Here is a 27,184-nt window from a genome sequence, read left to right as displayed (position 1 = left end):
ATCCAGTAATAGTCCAGAGGAACGATATTTTAACATTTTTAATAATTTTAAATAGCATGTATTATATAATTTTAACATCAAATTTTTGTTTGTGTTAAAACGTTCGTGCCCGAAATTTCGGAAAATACTTCATGGTAGGTCCCCCTCTGTATCCCAATCTTTAAACCGAAACAGCTGTTTATTCAACTAGGCGGCAGAAACACGAGTGTTTGCAAACTACAACTAATTTTATATATCAGGCGCGTATATTTATTCAATTCTTATTGATGAAGTGCAATAGGTAATAATATGCTAAACATTTGGAATGTTCACGAGGCACGAATCTCGTGATTGCATCTCGTGTGGGCGGCCCGTGTCATAATCTAGTCTACCATACCTATTTACTATTGTATTTTCAACTGCGCCGCTTTGAATAACTGCCAAGAAGTTTTTGTTAAACTCAATTTTAAAACCTCATTTATGTTCAGTGTTGAATTGTAAACCCTTAGATTAGAGATTGTAATCTGAGCTTGGTCTGTACCGAATTGTTAATTAAAGCATACACTTAAGTTCAACAAAATTAGTACAGCAATTTTACATGATTACCAATCATTATCATGTCAAGAGTATCAAGAGAATAGATAGGCTACAGGCTCGAACCAAGAAAATCCGAACGCTTAATTATTGTTCCCAAAATATGTACGTAATATATGGAGGAGAGGAGGGGAGGAATCCATTGCACACTAAACAGACTGCTGAAATGTTTTATTTAAATCTTTACAGTAATACTATAAAATATCATTAACAATAATATAGTAAAAAGGAACATAATAAATTAGTAAAACATAAAAAGTGGTTAATAACAATGTATAATATATGATAAAAAGCAGAATAATAAAATAATGACTATCCAAGAACATTTAACACGGGAGACGGACGCTGCCAACGTCTAGCTATGCATGTACTCATTTATGTATGTAACTAAAGGATGTCAATCAGAAATCTAGCGTATTATAAAGAACTTTCCCCGATGACTTGCAAAACTCGGAATACGAAAATAAATTCTTTATACAGGCGGCGATAACATTCAAATAATGTCATATTATTTAAATCATGTTTGTTTTTTTGGACTGTAACATCTGTATAATGTCAAAGGTTGCAAATGAATCGACCAATTTGTTTACCTTCACTGTTATAAAGCGGTAGAATGTTTAGTTCAAGTAATTATATGCCATATTAGGTATCTCTAATGTCCAATATTCTAATGTATATAAGTATATAAAAGCATAAATGCAGTCAATTAAATCAGAGAGCAGGGCGATAACCGAACTATAAATAGATAAACGTACTCGAGTTAGATATGAATGCGTGTTTTAATGATAAGAGGAAAGCAAATAGGCAACGGTTTGACGGGGACAGTCCGATTGGCTCGGCGCGAGCCGCGACCCGTGGCCTGGAGCAGCACGTAGCACGGACTCGCTTACGTAAACATAACTGAATACAATATATACAATTAAACCACAATAAACCGCTAGTGAAGCCGCTGCACCGCCAGCTAAACTGTTATGATTAATATTAACTCTCTACGTATCCACATCACTTCAATCCAGTAGTGTGGGTAAGAACTTTAATTTATACCACTAATTTTTATGTCACATAATATTATTGTTAAAATTTCAACTGCAGTACACACAAAAGTAGTCAGTGCTACGATATTCTTAGGAAATATGTATAAATTTTGTGTTAATATTATAGTTCATTGCAAAAATACTCGACAAAACAAGTTAGATAATCATGCTGTAGGTACAATACCTATTGTTATATTCTGTACACATACATAATGTCTAAATGTTGATAGCTTATTTCACTAACTGAAATAGTTAACATTTGGACACCTACTATAAAGTACAGTGAATTATTGTAAGCAAACAATGCTACATACAATTATATAGACTGCTCCTACACTGACTACCGTCACCTCTCACTACGTTAACATAACACATCCTAGACAGACAAGCAAGTATTATAATAATTTATAATAACTTATCATTACATTATTCACTAATTAACTATTATTGTACTCATAAATTTATGAAGTGATGTTTCCATTAGCCAGCATGGAATTGGAGAGACAGATATGATCATAGTTTATCACCCATTCCAGTTAATTTGGTAATTACTCTCTCATGTAGGGGTAGTCTATGTCACGGAGCGGAACAAAGGTCTCCTTGATGGACTGGGGTGTGGTCCACCGCATAACGTAGATAGGGCCACCCGCCTTGTCGTTGGTTCCAGACATGCGGCCACCTCCAAATGGTTGCTGGCCTACGACAGATCCTGTTGACTTGTCATTGAGGTAAAAGTTGCCTGCAGTCATTTTCAGCTCTTCTAGTGCCGTTTTAAGGAAAGCTTTGTCTGTTGAAAATACAGCTCCAGTCAGGGCAAACTTGGTAGAGGAGCCCACTAGTGACACTGTCTGCTGCAGATCTTTATCTTCATACACATAGATAGTGAGTACAGGGCCGAATATCTCTTCTGTCATAAGTTTGTCAAGGGGATCAGTTGTCTCTATGATGGTAGGTTGGACAAAATAGCCTTTACTGTCATCAAATTCGCCACCCCCAATGATTTTATTTTTGGGGTTATTTTTCGCATTCTTGATATATCCTGTTATTCTAGCAAAAGCTTTATCATCAATTACAGCACCTGTGAAAATGCTGAAGTCTGTCGGGTCACCAACTTTAAGTTTTGCCCTCTCTCTCAACAATCCTTCCTTGATCTGTTCATACAGAGATCTAGGCACATACATCCTGGAGCAAGCAGAGCATTTCTGTCCGCAGTATTCAAATGCTGATCGAATAGTTCCAGCCACGACTGACTCCACATCTGCCGATGGATGTACAAAGTGGTAGTTCTTACCTCCACATTCACCAATTAATCTTGGATAGTTACGGTACACTTGTAGGTTCTTGCCCACTTCATTCCATAACCAGTTGAAAGTGGGAACTGAGCCTGTGAAGTTGATTCCAGCAAGGTGAGGGGAAGCTGTGATGGTGCGCCCGAAAGTGGGTCCGTCTGCTGGAACAAAATTTACTACTCCGGCAGGAAGGCCTGCTTCTCTCATAATATTGAAGATTCGCCAGTTGGACAGCACTGCAGTGTCTGATGGTTTCCACAGCACTCCATTTCCCATAAGGGCAGGTGTGTAGGCCAAGTTGCCTCCAATAGCAGTGAAGTTGAATGGACTTATAGCTGCAATGAAGCCATCTATTCCACGGAATCTTAGGGAATTACGGGTCACTGATGGGTCCTCAGAGATTGGTTGATACTTGCTATTTTCTTTCAAAAAGAATATATTGAATCGGTAAAAATCAATGAGTTCCGCAGCTGAGTCAATCTCTGCTTGTATGACTGACTTGGACTGGCCCAGCATAGTAGCAGCATTGAGAGCCTGGCGATAAGCTCCCGCCATCATGTCGGCGGCTTTGTTCCAAATTTGCACCCTTTGTTCAAATGGTGTTTTATCCCAACGTTTTTGTGCTTCTACAGACACATCAATGGCTTTCTTTATGGTGTTTTCACTTGCATAGTAGAACTTGGCGATTTTACGCGCATGATCGTGTGGCATCACCTGAAAACGCGGCTCACCATCCCTGATGGTCTCGTCGCCGATCACGATGGGCACCTCCTCGGTTACGGCGGCGGCGCGCTGTAGCTCGTTGGCGAGCTCGGTCCGCTCCTTGCTGCCTTTCTTATAAGCCAGAACAGGCTCATTCTTGACGCCGCTATCTTGGAATTTGGGCAGCTCCACCACGCTGGACATACAGCGCTCGAGCGAGCGCGCATTGCGCAACGACTTGGTGCATGCATTCAGCATGTTGCCGGTCGCTTGATGAATTTTATTAAGACGAACTCGACTCTTTTCGTTTTAGCTGTTGAAATGAACAGCTGTTTAGGAACCGTGTTACAGTGTTACGTAAACGGCGAATCCTCTCGACGTCACCCGCTAGAGCGAGCGAGACGCAGTTTAAACGACGGCTTAGTATTAATAATAATTGGCAACAAAGTGACGAATGATGACCTTCACACTTGTTCACATTTTCTGTCGAATCGAAACGAAAAGGCGTTGTAATGTTTTTTGAAATTTAAATTATTTGGTAGCGTTTACGTTCCACTATTTAGCACATAATAGATCTATTGCTATTTCGAGTCACGAACGCGAACGAACTACGCAAAAATTTCTTTGTTTTTGATATAATTTTACTTAGATCTATATACTAGTATTAGGATGTTTTTTTCTAAAGTAGAGCTAGATTGACTATACCTATGCGACTCGGCTCAGCTGACGTCTGTCACTTCGTCATTTGATCGCCTCTTTCATCCAAATTAACCATAGACATTTTAAGATGCAGTTTCCCTACAGCGATTTCAATTGGAAGCAACTTTTCTAATTTCGTCTTTAATGTTAAAACGTATTAAATTAGGCACTAATTAGGTTAGAACGCCTTATCTTTATAACAATTGTCTACATCTGTGAGTACGAGTAATACTTATTTCGCTGATGAAACTTCGAATAGAATGTAATTTGAAGTCTCGGTACTTTGCAATTGTTTGTGAATTTTCAACAACAATATCGACAATAATAATAAGTTGTCTATAAATGATCACGAAATATTTTGCACCTACTTCATATTTTGTTTGGAAAATTTTCAAATAATTTTTGGCTCTAAAAATTAAATTTTCTGTAACAGCTTATAATAAGAGTACTACATGCTGTCATAATAATTCTGTGATAAACAGTTCAAATGGGGTAATCAAAGGTATTCAGTGGGTTGTGTTTTCTTTACGGTAATTGTTCTTTCTACAGGCATATTTTATTTACAAATAAACTCAACTAAATTAAATAAGCACATGTTTGCAGATCAAAAGAGCAAATACAAAGAACCGCAAGATACCCTAAAAAACTAGTGACTAATATAATTCCTAAAACCAGCCGTTTATTAAGAAATTCTTATATGATGTGCATAAAAATCTTTAACAATATACCTACGGATATAAAGGAACTTCTATTAAATAAATACGTAAATGGTTACTTAGCAAAAGCTTTTACTCTGTTGATGAATTTTTCAAGAAAGAATAGATATAGTACATTACTGTAGCGGCCAGCAACTGAGGCATTGATGGACGAACGTACAAATGTAGGCCGAGGCGTAGCCGAGGCACACATACGTGAGTCCGTCAATGTCTAGTTGTGGCCAAGGCTTGTATAGTACTTTTCTCAAACAATGCGCGGAAATCAAAAACACAACTTTACTTTTTAAGTTCAATGACGAATAACAAACATTAATAATTGTTTACGCGCCATAATGTTCCTTTGTTTTTTTTTTTCAATAAACAGCTTTCTATTTGCAAGCCAGTTCGAAATTTAAATAAAACTTTTTATTAGTTACCTCCTTGGTAGCCATGTTTCAAAGTAAAAGGTTATTTCATTTTTAAATTACAGGACAGATATGAGTTTACATAGTAATTTATCTGGCCAGTACGGCAAGTTTGATTTATCTCGAAGAAGATTGTCAAAATAATGCTCACATTTCCAAGCATGTTTGAGAAAAATATCTAATATAGTTATCGATGCATAAATTAATCAGTTCCTATCAAAATGGGACATTTGCATGCTATTCTATAATGGCTAAATAGGCACGAAACTTTATGTAATATGAGACCACCGATACCTACCCTATTTAATGCACATAAATTTTTTATTATTATTACTTTAAAATCAAACTTGAACTGATTGAATTAAATTGGTGAGAATTGACGGAGACGATGTAAATTATTTTACAGTTTAATCAACGCAAAAGTAGTTTATTGGCCTTTAGAGCTGATTCGATATAATTAAATATCGAATATATGGATTTTTTAAAATTTATCGATTTAAAGATCGATACGGAAATAATACAATAGATAGGTGTCGCGTATAGACTAAATATATTATTTGTAGTTTTTATGTTATTATTTAATAAACTCGACATTGACACATCTTTCTATTGTTTCCTTTGGCTCCCCTTCACAATTCTTCTAAGTTTCTTTTTATAGTATATATTTATTTCCGTTTCTGGGCTCCCTTCTCGCCCAAAGTAGGTATGTGTCATTTTCAGTGTGATTTTCCTTTTTTACTGAAAATTGTCACTCCTATGTTACCGGGTATAGGGTTCATTCAAGAAAATTATACGGCAAAGCTAGATATCCTAGTTTATTATATTTTTTTAACGACCCACATGGAGTATTGCTGTTACTTAGAGCTTGAGCATCTACATATATACCAGCTTAAACTATTCCTTTGACTCAGTACAACGACGAGCTATGAGAATTTTCGGTGATCTCAGGCTTAAAAGCGGTATCGAACGCTTAGAAGAGATTTTACCTCACTATGCGTGTTCTATCGTTTTTTTTTTTTAATGGATGATAATGGAATGGTAACTCCACCTACGCTAACGGTGTATACTGGCGTGGCACCAGTAAGGATAGATGAGAATGAAAAGGCAGGTCAGTTAGCTCATCGTGATTAATTCACTTAGAATAGAAGACGATGGTTTCCAGGGGGAACCCCGAGGAGGTCGACCGGACAGGGTGTATTGCTAGTAATGGGGCTACTAATTTTCATTATTTATATTTTAATGACCAAATAATAATAATCTTCCATGTTGTACCGTTTGTATAAGGTCGCCCATTGTTTTCTCATTGTGATTATTTCTTGTAATTGTTCATATCTAGGATAAGTTTACTATTGTAATCATTCGGAGGAAACAATAAAGAGTATTTATCTATTTTTCGATATTAGAAATTTTCTTTATGAAATCTTAACAATGTTTTTAGTTACCAGAGGGAGACTTTGTACAAAAGTCAATTGCTTGGGACCCTGTCCCATTCGCAGTTGTGTTTGCATGGTTGTGTTTCAGTTTGAATATATAATATGGCGTGAATTTACTGGGTACAGAGGAATAACACCTGAGTCCTCAGGAATGGCAACGCATGGGGGGTATCATGAATGAAACAGAATGCTCTGTTATGTCCATGGTACTCCTCATGTCTATAGGCGACGGTTACCACTTTCCATCAGGTGGGCCGACAGCTTGTTTGCCATTCTAAGTAGTATAAAAAAAAATAGTTAATAGTCAGTTAAGGTGCCTATATTTAATTGATGACTTGCAGTTTTAATCCTCGAGTGATATAAACCGTGAATAAAAAATTAAAAGGACGAAGAAGAAGGAGGCAAATGTTTCGCGTATTTGCTTACAGAATAAAAAAAATATCGTTTTAATGGAAATACACCTTTACATTTTTTTTTATTTCTGACTGCGCATGTCTGAAAAATGACCTACATTGAATGCGGCTGAGCGCAGGCGTTCTACAACTGTAATTTTTTTAATTTAAACCTATTACATATTTAGGGCTAATATTATACCGATGTAAGGTCAAGGAAAATGTAGGTGGACAGATAAAATAATTTACTTTGTAGGCACTTTTTTTTTTAATGATAATGAAATGGTAACCCCGTCTGCGCTATCGATATACGCTAGCGGGGCACCAGTGAGGCATTTTTCAATTATTGATAATGGAATGGATTTAACGGTATACGCCTGCACTAACGGAATATATTCTATCGGTATATACGGCAGGGTGACGATGAAAGCAGTGAGTTTTGATAGGTCCGAGGATGAAAAATTTGATGCTAAAATTTACATAATACGTACCATTTACAGGGTCGATTTCGGTACGAACAAAAACACGAAATTGAGTCCGAAAATTCGGGATTTCATTTCATGGTAGACCCCCAGGTCAGTTAGTCCATCGTGATGAATACAGCACGGAATTCAGCACGATGGTTTCCAGGGGGACCACGTGGATGTCGACCTGACAGAGTATACTGCTAGCAATGGGACTGGTCGTCCACATTACTAACAATCACTTCCCTCTCCACCAGTGAGAGTTGAGAGTTTAGTTGACGAATTCCACTAGAATTAACCACGATGATCTCCATGGGGAACCGCGTGGAGGCCGACCTGATAGGGTGTATTGCCAGTAATGGAGCAATCTAATTGCTAACATTCATTCCATTCCATTACTAACAACCCCTTTCCTTTACTGGTATTTATTATTTTATTAATGAATTACTAATGGGGACTAGCTATTGTTCACAATATACCCTGTTGGGGGGATTGTTAGTTATGGAGACCGAGAATCCCATTGCTAGCAATATACCCAACCAGGTCGACCTCCTCGCGGTTCCCCCTGGAAACTATCATGGTCAATTCCTGATGAATTCATCATGATGGGCTAACTGGCCTGTTTTCATTCTCATCTATCACCCTTCACTGGTGGTCCGTCAGCGTATCCCGTTAGCGCAGGCGTACCATACCATTACCATACCATTTTCATCCATCAAAAAAAATATATACCCTGTTGGCAGGAAGGGTTTGTTAGTAATACAAACTACCAGATGCATCAACACATGCTTGAATCTAAGTAGTCGCGTACAGTGAGGTTTCGAAAATTTTTTGTTACTGCGAACGTTCATGCTGTGAAATGAGCTCCCTGCAAAGGCTTGTGTCTGTCTGTATGTTCGTTATAGAAACAAAAACCACTAGACTGATTTTAACGAAACTTGGTACAATTATTCTTCATACTCCTGGACAGGTTACAGTATACTTTTCATCACGCTACGATCAATAGGAGCAGAGCAGTGAAGGGAAATGTTGGGAAAACGGGAGAAGTTACTTCATTTTTAAGCTTCCGTCGCGTGTGCAGCCTTAATGGCCACTTTATAAAATATAAAAATGTCCACCCGTGCGAAGCCGGGACAGGCCGGTAGTATTTTTTTTTTATTTTATACAACTTAGAATGGCATACAAGCTGATGGTCCACCTGATGGAAAGTGGACCATGGACATAACAGAGTATATTGTTTCGCCCATGCATTGCCATTCCTGAGGACTCAATGCTATTTCGCTGTACCCTGTAAATTCACGCCATATCCCACCCTTCAAACCGAAACACAGCCATGCAAACACAACTGCTTCACGGTTGAAACACGAATGGGACAGAGGTATCCAAGCAATCGACTTTTGTACAAAGTATCCCTCTGGTAAAATTTTAATTATTAAGTAGTTATTAATTATTTTAATAAATACATTATTTTTGCAAATTTCTTCTAATAAAAAATATCTTATTTTTATTGTTATTCTTATATTTTTCTTTTTGTTATATCATGTACTTTTCCCCCCATATTTATCATCAGCTCTCGTTTATTTAATGTACCATTTTTTGGTGAAACTTCACTTGTTATTACTATATTAATAATGTTCCAGGAATTGTATAAAACATTACTCTAATAAAGTAAAAATAAAACTACGACGTTCGTGGGTATGAAATAAAAAATATTCATTTGGTTACGATTCAATATATTTTATTGCCACTGTAGCATCAATACAACTAGGTTACATAATGCTATGTTTATGTGATCACGCAGCGCAATGACTAAGCCCTGCGAGGCGGCGCCACGTCGCCGGCTGCCGTCGGCTACGCTCCGCCGCTAAGCTGTTCCCATCTTTAATAATTTCCAAACAATACATACAATATTATATATAAATTTATATAATATATAAATCGTATGTCATTACATATTTATTGAGCAAATAACAAGTGAATTCTGAGCGGAGAGATCAGCGCGTCCGACTCGCAGCCCGCGTACCACACGATGACAATAATAACAGGTAATTAATTTTAATAATTATAAATCGGATACTAATAATAATAAACTAACATAATGTCAAAATATGCATAAGTACGTACAATACAAACTAGGCATTGGCAAGTGTTGGCCGGGCGGCCGTCGCGGCACGCACACACACGCACCACACCATCGTATTACAGTATATCACAAGTACATGCGCCGTCTATGGCGTAAATCTTATAAAAAGTAGAAAAAAAAACTATTTCGTCATAATAACAACGTATGTATAGTTCGTGGCAAACAATTTTAGTTAAACTATTTATTTTGGCAAATGTCAATACAGCAAATACTTTGAAAATAAATAAAAAAAAACATTGGTATTTTTATTATTATAAGTTCCATTAATTCTCGACCAAATTACGTTTTTTTTTTATACAACTTAGAATGGCAAACAAGCTGACGGCCCGCCTGATGGAAAGTGGTAACCGTCGCCTTAGACATGAGCAGTACCATGGACATAACAGAGTATACCGTTTCGCCCATGATACCCCCCATGCGTTGCCATTCCTGAGGAGTCAAATGTTATTCCTCCGTACCCAGTAAACGCCATATCCCATCCTTACAAACTGAAACACAGCCATGTTAAACCGGCAGTTGTTGCATTAAAATCTATGTTGTATACGTCAGTGTTCGAGGATGTCGTATAGCACTCCTCTCTAATAATAATTAGGTGTTTGTCCGTATGTGTGCGTGCAGCGTTACATACAAACGATATTATAATATGACACTCTTACAGCGTGCCTGAACGAATCAGCTCCGTAACTAACTGTAACTACGTTAACTAACCTAGTGTAAAGTAAATGCGAACCAGCGCCGCGGCTGGCTGCCGACCCCTTCAAGCTTTGGCTCCATAATATAAGAAAAAACGCAGCAAGTTATGAAGCTAGCGTCTGCCCGCGGCGGCACCCTCACCGCGAACTGTCCGGTCGATCAATTTTAGCAACATTCATACATTCAATATTGTTAATTAAAAATTATATATATCAGGTCGACCTCCACATGGTCCCCCCTGGAAACCATAGCGGTTAATTCTTGTGAAATTCGTCACGATGGGCTAACTGACCTGCTTTCATCTTCATCAGTCATCTATCACTGGTGCCCCGCCAGCGTATACCGATAGCGCTGGCGAGGTAACCATTCTATTATCACCCATAAAAAAAAATACATACTTTCAGTAAATAATTATTTACTGAAGTAAAAGAGTAAATGCAACAAAAAACATTAGCCATTTTATGATTCTAATTCCTGTATAAATTGTGTCAAATTGCAATTGGAATGTTTGTAACTTGTATTGAGTGTATGGCAGTTTATATAGTTAACCGCAGCACGACATCGGTATGGCACGGCACGGTACAGCAGACACGATTTATACTTGTACACACACACAGTACCTGCTTCAATTGAAAAAGTACCTTATAACAAGTGAGTACTAGCTTGCATGGACTTAAGTAATTATTAATAATATTAGTTTTTACTAACTTAACTATATATGTAACAGTATTTAACCTTTCTTTGCATGATTTTTTCTATTGGTGAAATAAATCAAGGTGATATAATTCATATTTAAAATTAAAGGAATAATTATTAAAAAAAAAAATTTGACAGCTATGATTTTTTTTTATTTATGCAATGGACATTAAAAACATATCCAGACACGATCAACTTAAAGTGAATTGGTTTTTTTATATAATTTTTGGGCATTAAATGTTATGATGGAAATTTCTATCATTGTACAAAGAAGGGTTAAAAAGGCAAATTTTAATTTGTACTGTGAGAGAACTGCCATGTTGTTACTGTGGGACAGTACTTGTATATTTCAAATTTATAGGTGTACAAGTTTAAGTAAACAAATTTTATGTCAAATATTAATTCTCCGTATATTCCCATATTCTTGCAATAATTTTGTGCCTGCTTCTTTTCTGGGCTTAAGCATATAACTTGATTTTTTCTTAATATATAAAAATGAGTATTTTTTTTAATATTAATAACTTATTTCTAATGTCATTTGGAATAACTGAGCGTCGGGTTAGTACAAACAGTTAGTAGTGAGGCGATGGACCGGACAGTTCGTGGCTCGGACACTAGTGCCGCCGGACGCACGCACGCAAGGCACAACTCGCCTGTCCTTATTAACAAAGTCTAACGTGCATTGTGGGTCAGTTTCAAATTGGATATTGTTTAATATGGACAGACGAATTAACAAACAGTGGGGTCGATGCTGCGGTACGAATACCTTTGTTAAAACCTTATCTCTAAAATTACATTTTTAATTGTTTACCAAAACTATTACGCTGTGGACCATAGACAATCGATTGTAGAAAAGTTCCGATACAGTTGTATTAAAAAATTTAATTTATACTGTTTTTTTAACACAATTATTTCACTGTAATGTCAAATTGAAATTTTAACTTTAACTGCAGCGTCTACACACACGTGTCGCCGCGTGGTGGTATTTGTGCAGAATGTTGCATTCTGCTACCAACCTGCTGATACGGTAATGTGGACGCGGCGACACGTATGCGGACTAGTATATTCGCCGAGCAAACATTTCAACTTGGCACTGTACAATACAGTCTATTATTCATTATAAATAGGTTCTTCTCCATGTATATTCGATAACCGATATGTAATATATCTGTTATTGGGCCAATATATGTATAGATATTGTAACTATATATTATCCATTCTTACAGTATATGTTACGCCCGCGAGTTCCGTCGATCGGTCGCTACTTTCTTATACCTACTGGAGTGCTAACCATTTATATTTACATGTATAAAATTGTCAGCAATAAAGGCAACTCTGTTCGTAGACAAAATCAACGGACATTTTGTCCTTTACAGACTTTTCCGGTTAAGATTGCACCAGGAAGTTACAACTGAGTGTGTGCTGTGTGGCGGAGTGCTGTTAAGTAATTGTCACCGCTTGGGAGCGACGGTACACGACAAGAGACTATCGGCGTCACAGTATACGTAATTATTTATTAACGCTTCTTTGCATGATTTTTTTTATTGGTGAAATAAATCAAGGTGATATAATTCATGTTCAAAATGAAACGAAAAATGGTTAAAAAAATAAATTTGACAGCTATGTTTTTTTTTTATACAATGGACATTAAAAAGACATCCAAACACGATCTACTTAAAGTGAACATGTTCTTTTATATAATTTTTGGGCATTCAATGTTATGATGGAAATTTCCACCGTTATGCAAAGAAGGTTTAAAAAGTCTGTTAAGGCCACGTCTTTGATTGTTGGCCGCTGTGTCCAGCACGCTTCAAATGGCCACTTAAACAATATTATGTCAATAGATACCTACTGTAACATTTGACGAGGGGGAAAAGGGATTGTTAGTAATGGGGATTAGCACCCCTATTACTAGCAATATACCCTGTCAGGTCGACCTCCTCGCGGTTCCTCCTGGAAACCATTGATATATTGACGAATTTGTTACGATGGGCTAACTGACCGGCTTCACCCTCACCTATCACCCCTCACTGGTGCCCCGTCAACGTATACTGATAGCGCAGGCGGGGTTATCATTTCATTATCATCCATTAAAAAAAAAAAACATTTGTCGAATAATTGCACGTTTTTTTTTATACTACTTAGAATGGCAAACAAGCTGACGGCCCACCTGATGGAAAGTGATAACCGTCGCCTATACACATGAGCAGTACCATTGAATTTCATTGAACATTCAGCTTCTTTATTTCCTAGTGCAATCTCAACGGTAACATATCATAGACAACTAGGAATGATACAATAGGAATGAGTTTACAGTATATAGTGGCAGTCACCAGTCACAGTGGCGTGTCTGCCGCGACATTTGTCAAGTTTGCATTAATATTCCATATAAATCGTCATTAAAAGTATCAAAACCTTAACCCGCTACCTACCTGCTAGTCAGTCGAGTTCGTCACTCAGTCCCACATATATCCAATACAGGGGGAAACGCGTTCCCGACCACTCCACCCTTCCTATGCAAGGGTTCTCAAAGTTTAGCCTATCGGGCCCCTGATAAAAAAAAAGCCTTAAAACAAAGCATTTCATGCCCTCCTCGTCACAATTAATATTTTCGAGTATTACATACTCAGTCAATTAAAAATATATAAATATATTAATTTATTTGCACTAATAAATTATATAAACGTTTTTATCTTAATTTTAGAGCCATCCGATTGACTTTTACAGTCAACAATTTCATAATAGATGTAATAAAAATATATTACGTGGTCACATGATCAAATATAAGAGTTACGTTGCTGTTATGTCAATCTGGGGCGTACGCAGACAAACGGGGCGCGCGGGTCAATGGCCCCGCCACTTTGAAAACCCCTGTTCCGATGTGAGTGGACAGTAGTTGAGCATTGTTTCATTACAGCACTTAACATGTCTAAATATACGTTTACATGGCAGTGAGCACGAGGAGCGACTACCGTAATCTAAACAGGTTCACAAGTACGCTCCGGCCTAATACATACATACATACGGTAATACGGCAGGCTATCAAAAATACATCTGGTCGTGTAAATGCTTTCGAAAATGTAGAGTTTCACTTGAAAATTGCGGCTTCAGCGGTGCGGAGAGGGCGAGACCTGCAACACATACATTCATTGTTCAAGTATGTATTAAACATTGACATCGATATAAAAATAGTCTTAGACACACCACAAAGGAGTACAAAAAAAAATATGCAGTCTTGATCATCATATTATCATATTAGCCATTGCTGAATGTCTGATTGTCACTGCCCACTGCTAAACATAGAAGGAGACCTATGTTCAGCATAAGGGAGGGTTTGCCAGTGGTTACCACGCTTGGCAGGCTTGGTTTGCGTCCCTCTAAAACATCTCCAAAGCCTAACTGCGGTTGTCAATCCGTCTGTCAAGCGTGATTTTTTTTATACTACTTAGATTGGCAAACAAGCTGACGGCCCACCTGATGAAAAGTGGTTATCGTCGCCTATAGACATGAGCAGTACCATGGACATAACAGAGTATACAGTTTCGATAACGTGATATTCGCGTGATAACAATTGGCAAAACTTTCTAAGGGGGAAGCTTATGTTTAGCACTGGATAGTTTTTTTAATAGTTCATAATGGTATGGTAGCCCCGCTTGCGCTATCGGTATACGCTGGCGGGGCACCAGTGACAGATGACAGATGAGGATGAAAGCAGGTCAGGTAGCCCATCTTGACGCATTCAACTAGAATTAACCACGATGGTTTCCAGGGGAAACCACGTGGAGGTCGACCTAACAGGATATATTGCTAGTAATGGGACTATTTGACTTCATTAAATTATCATTGATATTCGGGTTAAATAGTTTTATTATAATTTTGTATGTTAGCACACTAGGTTTATAACATTGATTTGGCTTTTGCTGTCATAATGTTGTAATTATTTGTAATGTATAAATAAACAAATTAAAAATAAAATTATGAAAAATCCCTTTCCCCCGACAGATAAAGGCCGATATGATGTACTAAACTAAGACACTGTGATATGATTTTAAAGCGTCGTAGTTTGCAGGGCGACGGCGGCTCACCTGGTGGCGCGTGCGCGTGCGCAGCAGGTCGCTAGAACAGCAGGTCGGTGGCGGCGGCGCGCGCGTCGCTCCACGAACGAGCCGCGTCCGCGCCGCACGGCCGCGCGTCGCCCGCCGCCGCCGCCGCCTCCGCCTCCGCTCCGTTGGTCACCTTAGCCTCTCCTGACGATGCATCTGTACAGTTTAGCGTGCTCGTTTACACTCGATAGATAGAATAGATATAATTTATTTGCATCACTTACAACAAATACAAATAACATAAGCTACTGATACAGAACATATCTCCAATATTCCTCTTTTGTTTTATATTTGAAAAAATGTAAATAATTAGATTGTATAAATTTATTTATTAATTTACGTGTGTCATAAATGGCTCAAATAAAGTGTTTATCTATCTATCTACATGTTTAAAGAAATAAAACATAACATATAAAAAAAAAAAAACAAAAAGAGTACATAAAAGAGGTAATACAATTTCTCGTGAGTGTGTTACTGTAGTAACACAAAATGGTCACAACTCAGTTTATTGCTTTGCCCCCAAGAGAGCAAAACACTGATACTCTATTGTGGCCACTAGTCGTTTACCAGAGCAATTTGTACAAAAGTATTTTGCACTGACACCCGTGTCCCTCTCGTGTTTCTCCTGTCAGAGCTGCAATCGCCTAGCTGTGCTTCGGTTTAAAACTTGGATACACGGTTTTCAGAAATATCAGCGTAGTAAATGAGTCACCATACGAGTCATAATGTTTTCCGTAACGCCCATAGTGTCACTCATCTTCACGGCAACTATATATTAATAATTACAATTTACAAAATATGGAGTCAACATTTTAATTTACTCAAATGAAAACGCGTAAGCAAAGATCGCTTTTTGGCATTGATCATAATATTTTTTGTAATAGTTACGGTGCTGCCTTAAAAAGTCGCTTACGTTCATAATTTTCCTTTAAATGGGCCAGTAATTATTAAAAAAAAAATTATAGTAATAAACCAACCATTGGCGAGGCCGTGTGCGGCGCGGCGCGTGACGCCCAGCTGGAAGGCGGCGGCCAGCGTCTTGCTGGGCGTGTACCGCGCCAGGGACGCCGACGCTGCGGGCAACATGTAGCGCTACACTACACTACACTACACTATGTGCACTGTACGGTACACTAGCCACCACAAACATGAGGAAATATCGTCATATCATCATCATTTCAGCCATTATCCGTCCACTGCTTGATCTATTACAAATTTAGTCCACATTGGTCCTTATAAACATTTCATTGTTATATCAAATTGGAATTATAATTTTAGAGATAGGTTTACAGAAAGTCGTCTAAGAGTCGTGTCAACTAGTAACTGAAAAAAGATTTAATTTTTATTTGGAACTACAGGAACTAAAAGAACTATAAGACAACTTGTATTCGTGGAATGGGCAGCGCCCCTGTTAAAACATCACCGAAAGTCTAACTGTCATTGCCAACCGGCCTGTCAAGCGTGGCAACTACTGGCAAAACCCCCCCAAGGCTTATGTACAGCAGTGGACAGTTGAAGTCTGATATGACGACGACAGGTGTACTTAGCAAATGGGTTAAGATTTTATATCATCTATACATATAGTGTAATACAACTACAAAACGTCACTGTGCGTGTAGGCATCGGGTACATACTACTGGACAGATAGTGATGGTACTTGAAGGGGATACCAACTAGGATACATTTTACTGCGGTACAATGATCCATTCACATAGAATTTTCGGTGTGAAAGGTACCGCGAGCATACGTAGTAATGTGATATGAGATTGAAAACTAAAACGGGGAGAGGTGGGGCACGGTTCACACAAAGGTCTCGTCGGGCACCGGGCTGGCGGGCGGCGGCGGCGCCGGCCTCGCCACCACGCGCCGCCGGCAGTACACTTGCAACCACAAATGTACTTTTAATTTTGATCCTTGTTATTAAAGACATTAGATATAATTTTCGATCAATAATATCAACTAGAAAACGGGATAAACAGGATGACCCGCAATCACTACAATTTTTCGCTCCTCAATTTAAAATACCTTGTTATGAGAGACCAGGCAACGAATATCTGGGGTACAACCCACAACAGCAGTAGTCATAAATAATTATCGATTCAAAAGAATTTTTAATCAATCTATTTCCATAATGATGATTTCTATTTTGTTCTAAAAGCCAGTAAGGATGGATCCACATCAAAGTGCTGCGAGTCTACCACGAAATGAAATTCCGAAATTTCGGACTCAATTTCGTGTTTTTGTTTATACTAAAATCGGATCAATAAATGGAGTTTAACATTTCGTTCGTCATACATCCTATCATAAAAGTCCGAAGAAACAATATTTTAACATTTTTAATATTTCCAAACGGCATGTATTATGTAATTTTAACATCAAATTTGTGTTTCGTTTGGCTCCGAAATTTCGGAAAACACTTCATGGTAGGCCTTCTGCTCTCGCTCCGCTTTCGGTATGGTCAGTGGTAAATGTTCGAGATTGATTAATAAACAATAAATAAATAAAATAAAATATAATTCACATGTAGAAATTAAATTGAGTATGGAGTTGGCCTAAAAGGTCGTATCAAATTCTACGTTAGTATTTTTGACAGAGGGACTGTGTGACAAGGGGAACTTTTTTGTCACCCCTATCTTTAACTTACATTGTAGAGGGCGATAAAAATGTACCCAGGGGTAGGTTAAGACCAAATCTGGTTGCAACGGTTGACCGATGAAGAGAGCGGTGAATATTTACCTATATGCGTGTTGGCAGCGAGCTGCGCTTGCTGCGGCAGCTTGTGTGCGGCGGGCGCGGGCGCGGAGGCGGGAGCGGGCGCGTGCTCGTCGGCGGGCGAGTCCTCGCACAGCGACGTCTCCGACGGGTACTCGAACGTGCGCGTTAACGAGTCGTCGAACTGCAGCTTCAGCTGGAAACAGTAGTATACGACATGTTTTTTTTTATGGGTGAAAATGGTATGGTAGCCCCGCCTGCGCTATCGGGATACGCTGGCGGAGCACCAGTGAAGGGTGATAGATGAGAATGAAAACAGGCCAGTTAGCTCATCATGATGAATTCATCAGGAATTAACCATGATAGTTTCCAGGGTGAACCGCGAGGAGGTCGACCTGGTTGGGTATATTGCTAGCAATAGGATTCTCAGTCTCCATTACTAACAATCCCTTTTCCCTCTATGCGACATGCTAACATGTCGCTAACGACAAATGTTGTTTTGTATGGGATGGATTTTTGGCCCCGCCTGCGATGTCGTTATGGGTTGGCGGAGTACCAGCGAATGATGATAAGTGAGTATAAAGTTAGTCTCATCGTGATACATTCACCAAGAATTAAACACGACGGTTTCTAGGGAGACCAATATAGAAGTCCACCTTTGTTTCTAGAAATGACGCCGTTAGTTACAATAGTTCTTGTTACTAACAATCTTTTGTCTCACTCTAGCAATGAGGAGTTTTTTTAATGGATAATAATGGAGTGGTAATCCCGCTTGCAGTATTGGTATACACTGGCGGGACACCAGCCAGGGACGAGAGGTGATGATGAAGCAGACAGTAAATAAATCAATCACGATGGTTTCCAGTGGAAACCACGAGGAGATCGACCTGGCAGGGTATATTGCTAGCAATGGGGCTATTAATCCTCATTACTAACAGTACCTTCTCCCCCCTGCTAGCCATATACCTAAACAGGTCGACCTCCTCGCGGTTCCCCCTGGAAACTATCATGGTTAATTCCTGATGAATTCATCATGATAGGCTAACTGGCCTGTTTTCATTCTCATCTATCACCCTTCACTGGTGCTCCGCCAGTGTATCCCGTTAGCGCAGGCGTGGTACCATACCATTTTCATCCATCAAGAAAAGTACCTTCTCCCCCCAGCCATGAAGAGTTACCATAGACGTCACAGTGTTTACTATCCCACTATAAGCATCATTCACTTAACTGTCAGATCGGGACAAAGTCGCAATGAAAACATGTTTATCTAATAATATGTATTTTATCAGTTAAAAATAATTACATATACAATGTCAAATGGTAACAATGTTATGGTATAATTAATCAATTAATTATGCCGCTTCAATACACCGGGGTCGAACGGTGGCGTCACAAGTCAAACTGATATTTACTGAACATTGCAAAGTGATAACTGTTAAGCAAAACAATTTATAGCATGCGTGCTATTTGTTATTATTATCATTGAAAGACGGACTTTTTCAGACAGAAAAACCTGTAATATTATGACCCTTCTATGACAAGACACAGAGGGTAAAAGAGAGAGAGGGGGTATTTTTTTTTTGATGGGTGATAATGGAATGGTACCGCCTGCGCTAATGGGATACGCTGGCGGAGCACCAGTGAAGGGTGATAATTGAGAATGAAAACAGGCCAGTTAGCCCATCATGATGAATACATCAGAAATTAATCATGATAGTTTCCAGGGGGAAACGCGAGGAGGTCGACCTGGTTGGGTATATTGCTAGCAATGGGATTCCTATTCTCCATCACTAACAATCCCTTTTCTCCCAGAGAGGGGGGTAAAGTCCTGAAAATAGTATTGTTTCGGAGTGAAAAATATTTGATGTTTGGGTAAAAATAAAAAATCGCATCTGGTTGCCAGCTAGTTGCTTGGCGGTAGCAACAACGAGGTAGGTGCGTAGGGTACGTACCTACTGTCATTAAATGATAACTGTTAAATAACGTAATGACGATAAGTGATAACATTTTATTTACTCAATCAATTGATATTAAGCGTTATCTATATTAGATACAAGAAGATTAGGATACGGCACTTTTGGAATGTAGTCTTATTAAACACTTTTTCTTTAATGACACTGGTAATAGGCATACGGTCAGCCTGATGGTAAGTGGATTTTAGAATGTCTGCAATATTCCAATAGCAGCTGTTATAAGCAAATCACGTGAGGTCTTCAAACTACATAATCAAACCCCCATATGATATTTAAATGTTCGTTATTTTTTTTCTTTATACAACTTAGAATTGCAAACAAGCTGACGGCCCATCTGATGGTGAGTGGTAACCGTCGCCTATAGACATGAGCAGTACCATGGACATAACAGAGTATACTGTTTCGTCCATGATACCCCCTATGAGTTGCTATTCCTGAGGACTCAGGTGTTATTCCTCTGTACCCTGTAAATTCACATTATACGAGAAGTTAACGAAATATACGGTGACTGCCGTATGATCCCGGCATAGAATGGACTACCACTTCCTGTAAGTGTCGTAAGAGGCGACTAAGGGAACCTAACGGCCGCGGGATGGGCAGCAGCGTCCCTTGTAAAACATCACTAAAGTCTAACTGCGGTTGCTAAAAAAAAGGTATATAAAAAAAGGTTGTTTTTTATACAACAATGGTGGCAAACAAGCATACAGCCCGTCTGATGGTAAACGGTCACTGTAGCCTACGGACGCCTGACAAGCGCGTCAACTACTAGCAAAACCCCCTTTATGGGGGGTAGTCTATGTTTAGCAGAGAGCAGTTGATGGCCGGTATAATAAAAAAAAGTGACTGTAAAGGAAAGGAAAGAAAGGAATATAGCAGTTAAATTGCAGAGCACCGAGGCGTAATGCTATATAATTCACATGAGCCGCACTATAAGTGTCAGAGTTCATTCTGTGACGTCTATGTTGTTTTTCATGTCTCTAAGCGACGGTTAGCACTTCCCATCAGGCGGACTGTCTACCATAAACTGTCACCTTGTCATTTCATGTTACATACAAAACGGTCGTTGAACAAACACAATCGAGGTTTCCCTAGTACACTACATCTGCGGGTCTACCACGAAATGAAATTTCGAAATTTCGGACTCAATTTCGTGTTTTTATTTATACCAAAATCGGACCAATAAATGGAGTTTAACATTTCGTTCGTCATACATCCTATCAAAAAATTACAAAGGAACAATATTTCAACATTTTAATATTTCCAAACGGCAAAGTATTATGTAATTTTAACATCAAATTTGTGTTTCGTATGGCTCCGAAATTTCGGAAAACCTCAGAGGTTGTTTAAAAGATTCTTCGAGGTAGACAATGCGTGCGCAGTATCGAAGTTACCGAGGGTGTAACAAATTATACTGTGATTTCCTCGACACGTACATGTCTATAGGCGATAGTTACCACTTTATATCAGGTGGTCCGTTACTTTATTTGCCGTTGTTTGTTGTATAATAAATAATAACCTTCATGAAAAGAGCATATTCCTTTTTAAAAGGCCGGCAGCACACCTGCAATGCGGTGTTGTGGGTGTGATCATGGGCGGCGGTAGTCACTTACCATCAGGTGAGCCGTATCATACTGGTTTGCCCCCTGTGTTGTATAAAAACAAACAGAGACAGTCCGATCTCTGCCGTACTGCAGAGCGTTACCCGTTAAGCATTCGAAGGTATGTGTGCGGTGTGCGATGCGCGTTACCTTGCCGATGCGCTCCCGGTTGTGTTTGTGGTGCATGGAGGAGCGGCCGTTGATGAGCACGTTGTCGTTGACGAAGCGCACGCCGCACGGTGACGGCGGCCCGCATTCCTCCTCCTCCCCTTCGTCGGACGAATCGGAGCGCGCCAGTGCCGCCGGGTCCAGCACCACCACGCCCGGCTCGCCAGCCTGCAACGCGTCACGATACATATATTAAATTCATAATACATTGCAAGTACATAATACAGGGCGGGATAATGGATTCTTAAAAATAGGGATTAGTAGCCCCATTGTTAGCAATATACACTGTCAAATCGACCTCCTCGCGGTTCCGCCTGGAAACTATCGTGTTCTATTCCAAGTGAGTTCGTCACGATAGGTTAACCGACCTGCCTTTTCATTGCCACCTATCATCCCTCACTGGTGCCTCGCCAGCGTATACCGTTAGCGCAGGCGGGGTTACCATTCCATTATAATCCATTTTAAAAAAAGTACCTAATATAAAAACTTTTAAATCGGTATGTTAAAATATACTGCTCACGTGGTTCCCCTTGGAAACCATCGTGCTGAATTTCAGGTTTATTCATCACGATGGGCCAACTGACCTGCTGTTACGTTCTCACCTATCATCCCTCTCTGGTGCCCAGCCAGCCTATACCGTAAACGCGGAGCTACCATTCCATTACCATCTATTAAAAAAAAATATGCTGCTTTAGATAGCTCTCTGTCAAAACATTAGCCGGGGCTGCGTTGATGGGCGTCGATCGACGACAACAAGTTTAATGGAGTCTTAAAACTACTACTAGGTTTATATGGGTCATTTACTAGGTTTAACCTTTGGTAGAGGCGTCCAAACGTTCCAAGAACAAGTTATGCATACTAAATTACAGAGTTATCGACACAACAACATTCCACGACGATTTAATATAGCTTGTTAACAGGCAAATAAAGATAATTTCTGTTGTAAAACATTGTATGATTGCTAACAGTCAATCAACCTAGCAAAACGCTAACAATTAGGAATACGACTCATACGTACGAGATGTTTAAATATGTCATAATGTTGCACCAATTGTACGGTCAACGATGAAGGGTCAAACATGTTAATTGTCTTTCTCATTAGTGTCAAGTTAGAAAGTTCTTATAGGAAAAAAAAAAACATTTACATCATGGAATACAAACACCTATTTGAATATCTACACTAATATTATAAAGAGGATTTTTTTTTTATTTTTGTGTGTATGTATGTTTGTAATAAATAAAATAAAAACTACTTTGCCGTTTTCAAAAATTCTTACAGCATTAGAAAGCTACATTCACCCTGAATAGCATACGCTATATTTATTGATAGAAAAGATTAGGGATACTTACTAAAACTTTAGTAACGTAACTCAAGATGTAAAAAAATTCTTTAAAATATCTTTGGTCGCGTGCGCTGCGAAAACTATTGGTGATAGAACAAAAGTATGTTCTACAATATTGAAGTAAATATCAGTAACTACAATAAAACTTCGCGTTACTATATGTCCAACTATTATCGTTATGTCACAATAACCACTTTTTAAAATGTTGTAAAAATGTCCACCCGTGCGAAGCCGCGATGGGTCGCTAGTAATACTTGTATATAAAAGATACCGCAGATAGCTGCGTCCCGTGTTGCCTCATTCGCTTCTCAAGTTCTCAGATCGAGAAGGCGGGTATCACAACAGTTGCGTTTTTGTCTGTCACTTCTTAGTAATTCCAACAGTGGAATGTCGCTGGACATATATGATGGAAACGTGTTCGTCGACCGGATTCGGGCGCGGCTGCTTGTCGCCGCCGACGCCCATCATTCTAGCGACGTACGTATGCTTTCAAATCAGTTTAACTACTCTAATACTTTATAATTTTAGCTTCTCGATTGCGATATAAAACTGAGGGGTACCATTTTGACAAATTTTTGATCACCTCTGTGTCTCACACATCCTTACTGATATTAAATATATATGTTTACTAAAATTTAATATTTTATGTTAAAATGTGGTAAATGGCCGTGTGATCCTAGCATAGAATAGGCCACTTCTTCCTTTCCCGTAGGTATCATAGGAGCCGACTAAGGGAGGGCGAGGGATGGGCAGCAGCGTCCCTCCTAAACATGTCTAAAGCCTGACTGCGGTTGCCAATCCGCCTGCCAAGCGTGGCAACTACTGGCAAGACCCCTTAAAACTTATTTTTAGCAGTGAACAGTTAAAGGCTGATATAACGATGATGTTAAAATGTGAGTGAATTTGTTACCTCTTAGCATTTTAACGGCTTAATTAATCACTTTGTATTTTTTTTATGGGTGAAAATGGTATGGTAACCCCGCTTGCGCCAACGTGATACGCTGGCGGAGTACCAGTGAAGGGTGATAGATGAGAATGAAAACAGGCCGGTTAGCCCATCATGATGAATTCATCAGGAATTAACCATGATAGTTTCCAGGGAGAACCGCGAGGAGGTCGACCTGGTTGGGTATATTGCTAGCAATGAATAAGAATAAGAATGGGATTCTAAGTCTCCATTGCTAACAATCCCTTTCCCCCCAATCACTTTGTATTGTATTGTACCACATTTTATTGGTCAATAAAGTTAAATAAATATATAATTTAATATACATGTATTACTTGTACATGTGTATATACATATTGTTAAATGTATCCACAATGCGTGTTTGATCACCCATCACATGTCACACGTGATATAGTTATTGAAACACGAGAACGTTTTCAATAATAATACGCTTGTTTGATGCATCATCAATACCTTTCAGTTTCCTGTTTTTGGTGGTATTGTTTATCGAACGCTACCATTCCATAAACCTACGGGTGGTATTGAGTAAAGACCAATTGTAAAGTATAGTCCCACCCATAGACAATCTCGTTCAAAAGATTATCAACATCTTTTGAACAAGATTTGCAAATTATTTGTGTTTTTTTTTAATACCACTGAGGTGGCAAACAAGCATACGGCCCACCTGATGGTAAGTGGTTACCTTAGCCTATGAACATCTGCAATACCAGAGGTATTACGCGTGCGTTGCCGACCCTGAAGAAACCTCTTTAACCCCCTTTTGAAGAACTTTAAACTTTATCAACTTCAAAGTTATGGTCGAACGTAAGCGTAATATAATACTAATTCCTAGTCTTTACGTAATCAGTGGTCGTTTAAATTGATTAGAATACGTTCATTTTTATGAAGCGGATTAGGTGATTGTACGTAGTTAGACAAAAAATATCGACCAAGTCGATAACAGTACACTATTTCTTTTAATAAAGGAATGAAAGACAGCACTTACATGAACACAGTCTAAGTAATGCTAGGTTATAATACACTTGAGTCCTCAGGAATGGCAACGCATGGGGGGTATCATGGGCGAAACAGTATACTCTGTTATGTCCATGGTACTGCTCATGTCTATAGGCGACGGTTACCACTTTCCATTAGGTGGACCCTCAGCTTGTTTGCCATTCTAAGTTGTATAAAAAAAAGTAAATAAATAATAAACAAGTATCAAACACAAATTTGGGCAGCAGCGTCCCACTTAAAACTTCACCAAAGTGTAAGCGTGGCAACTACTGGCAAAACCTCGTAAGGAAGACCCCTACGTTCAGCAGTGGACAGTTAACGGTCAATATAATGATAATCAAGAAACACAATTACTTCGAGTACGTGCGTAATGGAGTCAATTCTTTATCAAAGTCTAGTTTTTTTTTATAGCACTGATGTGGCAAACAAGCATACGGCCCACCTGAAGGTAAGTGATTATCGTAGCCTATGAACACCTGCAATACCAGAGGTATTACGCGCGCGTTGCCGACCCTGAAGAAACCTCTTTACACCCCTTTTAAAGAACCCCATGCTGTAGTCTCTTGGGAAAACCTCTGCAGGGAGCTCATTCCACAACCTGAGTGTAGTTGTTAGCATTCACAAAGAGATGTAAGAACATGGAGGATAAAACACAAATAATCTAATAGTATATAGTTTGAGAATTTCATATAAAAAGATTCTAATACAAACATAAGAAATAGATTAAATGAGAGAAGAAGAATATTAGAGAGAAAGCATGGAAATATCAAGCGAGATCCTGTACTAAAATAAAACAAGAAAGATTCAAAGACATTGTATTTCAATACCGGGGGAGAATCAACAGCATTCTGGTTATGATCGTGAGCAGGATGGAAAATCCATATTTGTATTTTTAATACCTACATAACACTACATATGTCAATATAATAATGCCAAACTAACTCAAAAATAAAAACAAAAATTAATCCTAGTAATTCGAATAACTGACAATTTTATTTTGTCCTATAGTATTGTTATAATTTTGTCGTTATTTATTTTTTACATTAATATGGTAAAAAAAATGTTATTTTGCCTCTAGTTAGAAGTCGGAATTACGATATTCAAAGATAAACATCTCTTTGGAAATCGAAAACCATCTTAGACGCTTTACATCCATCGATCGCTCGCAGCAGCCGCGACACATTTGAGGTCGTCGCTCCCTCTAGTGGGACCAATCTCTGTTTCATCTAAGTGTTTATAGCTTTTATAACATGTAAACTAATTAGTAATGACATTGAAGTCGTATACACCGCAAAAACAACCGCATATCACGCCACTGCTACAATCAGCGTGAAAACTGGATTACGTGTTGTTTTGATAGTTTCGGTTCTGCACGAGTCGTGTGGTTGTGCACATTCGCCACCAGTGATCGGATCCGATGTCGCCGCAGTCCGCGCCGCGTGGGTAGCTGTACGTTAGCTATGTATATGCACGATTGCTGCTGGTGACACATGTGCCGGACTGGGCACGTGTCTACAAACGCAGCGGGCGGATCACGTGCCCATAGCGAAGAAGGGTTAAGCGATAAGCTATTAGTTTTCTTTTTAAGCGACTTGAAGATTCGGTATGCAACAATAGGGTTCTATGGAATCATAGTCTTCAAACCCATTCTATATAGATTGAAATAGGAACGCGTGATTCAAGGGTTGAGAATCTAGTGGCACAAGGAGCATGTTTTGTCTAATTGTCTTCAAAGCGAATATGATAGATGGAGTATGTTAAGCGCCTATCACTATCCTAAAAGGAAGTTGTGTGACGAATAAGCATTATCAACAGATAAAAATAAATACTCATTCCATATCCAATAATATGACTCATAAACAATTGATATGAGAATTAAAAGAATATATGTTATAATACAATCAGAAGGTGGAAAAGTTGTACTCAGTACATTGTTTTTTTTTGCGAGAATTAGCTGGAAATGTGAATAAAAGAGGTGAAGATATATTTAGAGGAACATTAAAACTGCAGTGACTCAGCGGTTGACTAAACGAATATCCTGTTACATGTAGAATAGTCCCCAGTAGGCCGGGCGCCGGGGTGCATA

The 27,184-nt window shown here is 38.8% G+C and overlaps 2 protein-coding genes and 1 long non-coding RNA gene across 5 annotated transcripts in view; 1 reads left to right on the top strand and 2 right to left on the bottom strand.

The window, feature by feature from the left end:
* Positions 1–729: 729 nt before the first annotated feature.
* LOC113522813 (delta-1-pyrroline-5-carboxylate dehydrogenase, mitochondrial) lies at positions 730–4,337 on the bottom strand. The gene has a single exon (XM_026908637.3). It carries the CDS (start codon positions 3,854–3,856, stop codon positions 2,156–2,158), a length of 1,701 nt encoding a protein of 566 aa, XP_026764438.1. The 5' UTR covers positions 3,857–4,337; the 3' UTR covers positions 730–2,155.
* LOC113522815 (uncharacterized) lies at positions 764–15,197 on the top strand. Of its 2 annotated transcripts, XR_008252879.1 has the most exons (3): positions 764–1,597; positions 9,508–9,751; positions 12,615–15,197. It is a non-coding gene; the product is annotated as an uncharacterized LOC113522815 (long non-coding RNA). The 2 variants fall into 2 exon arrangements; XR_004224206.2 differs by lacking the exon at positions 12,615–15,197 and having other exon boundaries at positions 9,508–10,965.
* Positions 9,423–27,184, bottom strand: part of LOC113522814 (serine/arginine repetitive matrix protein 1) — a 42,800-nt gene continuing 25,038 nt past the window's right edge. For both annotated transcript variants that reach the window (XM_052895363.1, XM_052895364.1), the window contains 5 exons: positions 21,775–21,960; positions 18,078–18,249; positions 16,319–16,414; positions 15,324–15,497; positions 9,423–14,369 (listed from right to left, as the gene is read on the bottom strand). In XM_052895363.1, coding sequence (XP_052751323.1) covers positions 15,355–15,497; positions 16,319–16,414; positions 18,078–18,249; positions 21,775–21,960 — 597 coding nt within the window. In that variant the 3' untranslated portion in view covers positions 9,423–14,369; positions 15,324–15,354. The remainder of the gene's footprint in view (positions 14,370–15,323; positions 15,498–16,318; positions 16,415–18,077; positions 18,250–21,774; positions 21,961–27,184) is intronic.

The sequence above is a fragment of the Galleria mellonella genome, unplaced genomic scaffold (assembly GCF_026898425.1).
Source record: "Galleria mellonella isolate WM207_F2 unplaced genomic scaffold, CSIRO_AGI_GalMel_v1 utg2721, whole genome shotgun sequence".
NCBI classification, from domain to species: Eukaryota; Metazoa; Arthropoda; class Insecta; order Lepidoptera; family Pyralidae; genus Galleria; species Galleria mellonella.
Note: the sequence above shows the minus strand (reverse complement) of the source record. Positions and strands in the feature narration are given on the sequence as shown.

Bases quoted from the DNA above. Each gene is read 5' to 3' on its own strand.
- LOC113522813 (XM_026908637.3), bottom strand. From the start codon at position 3,856: ATGCTGAATGCATGCACCAAGTCGTTGCGCAATGCGCGCTCGCTCGAG.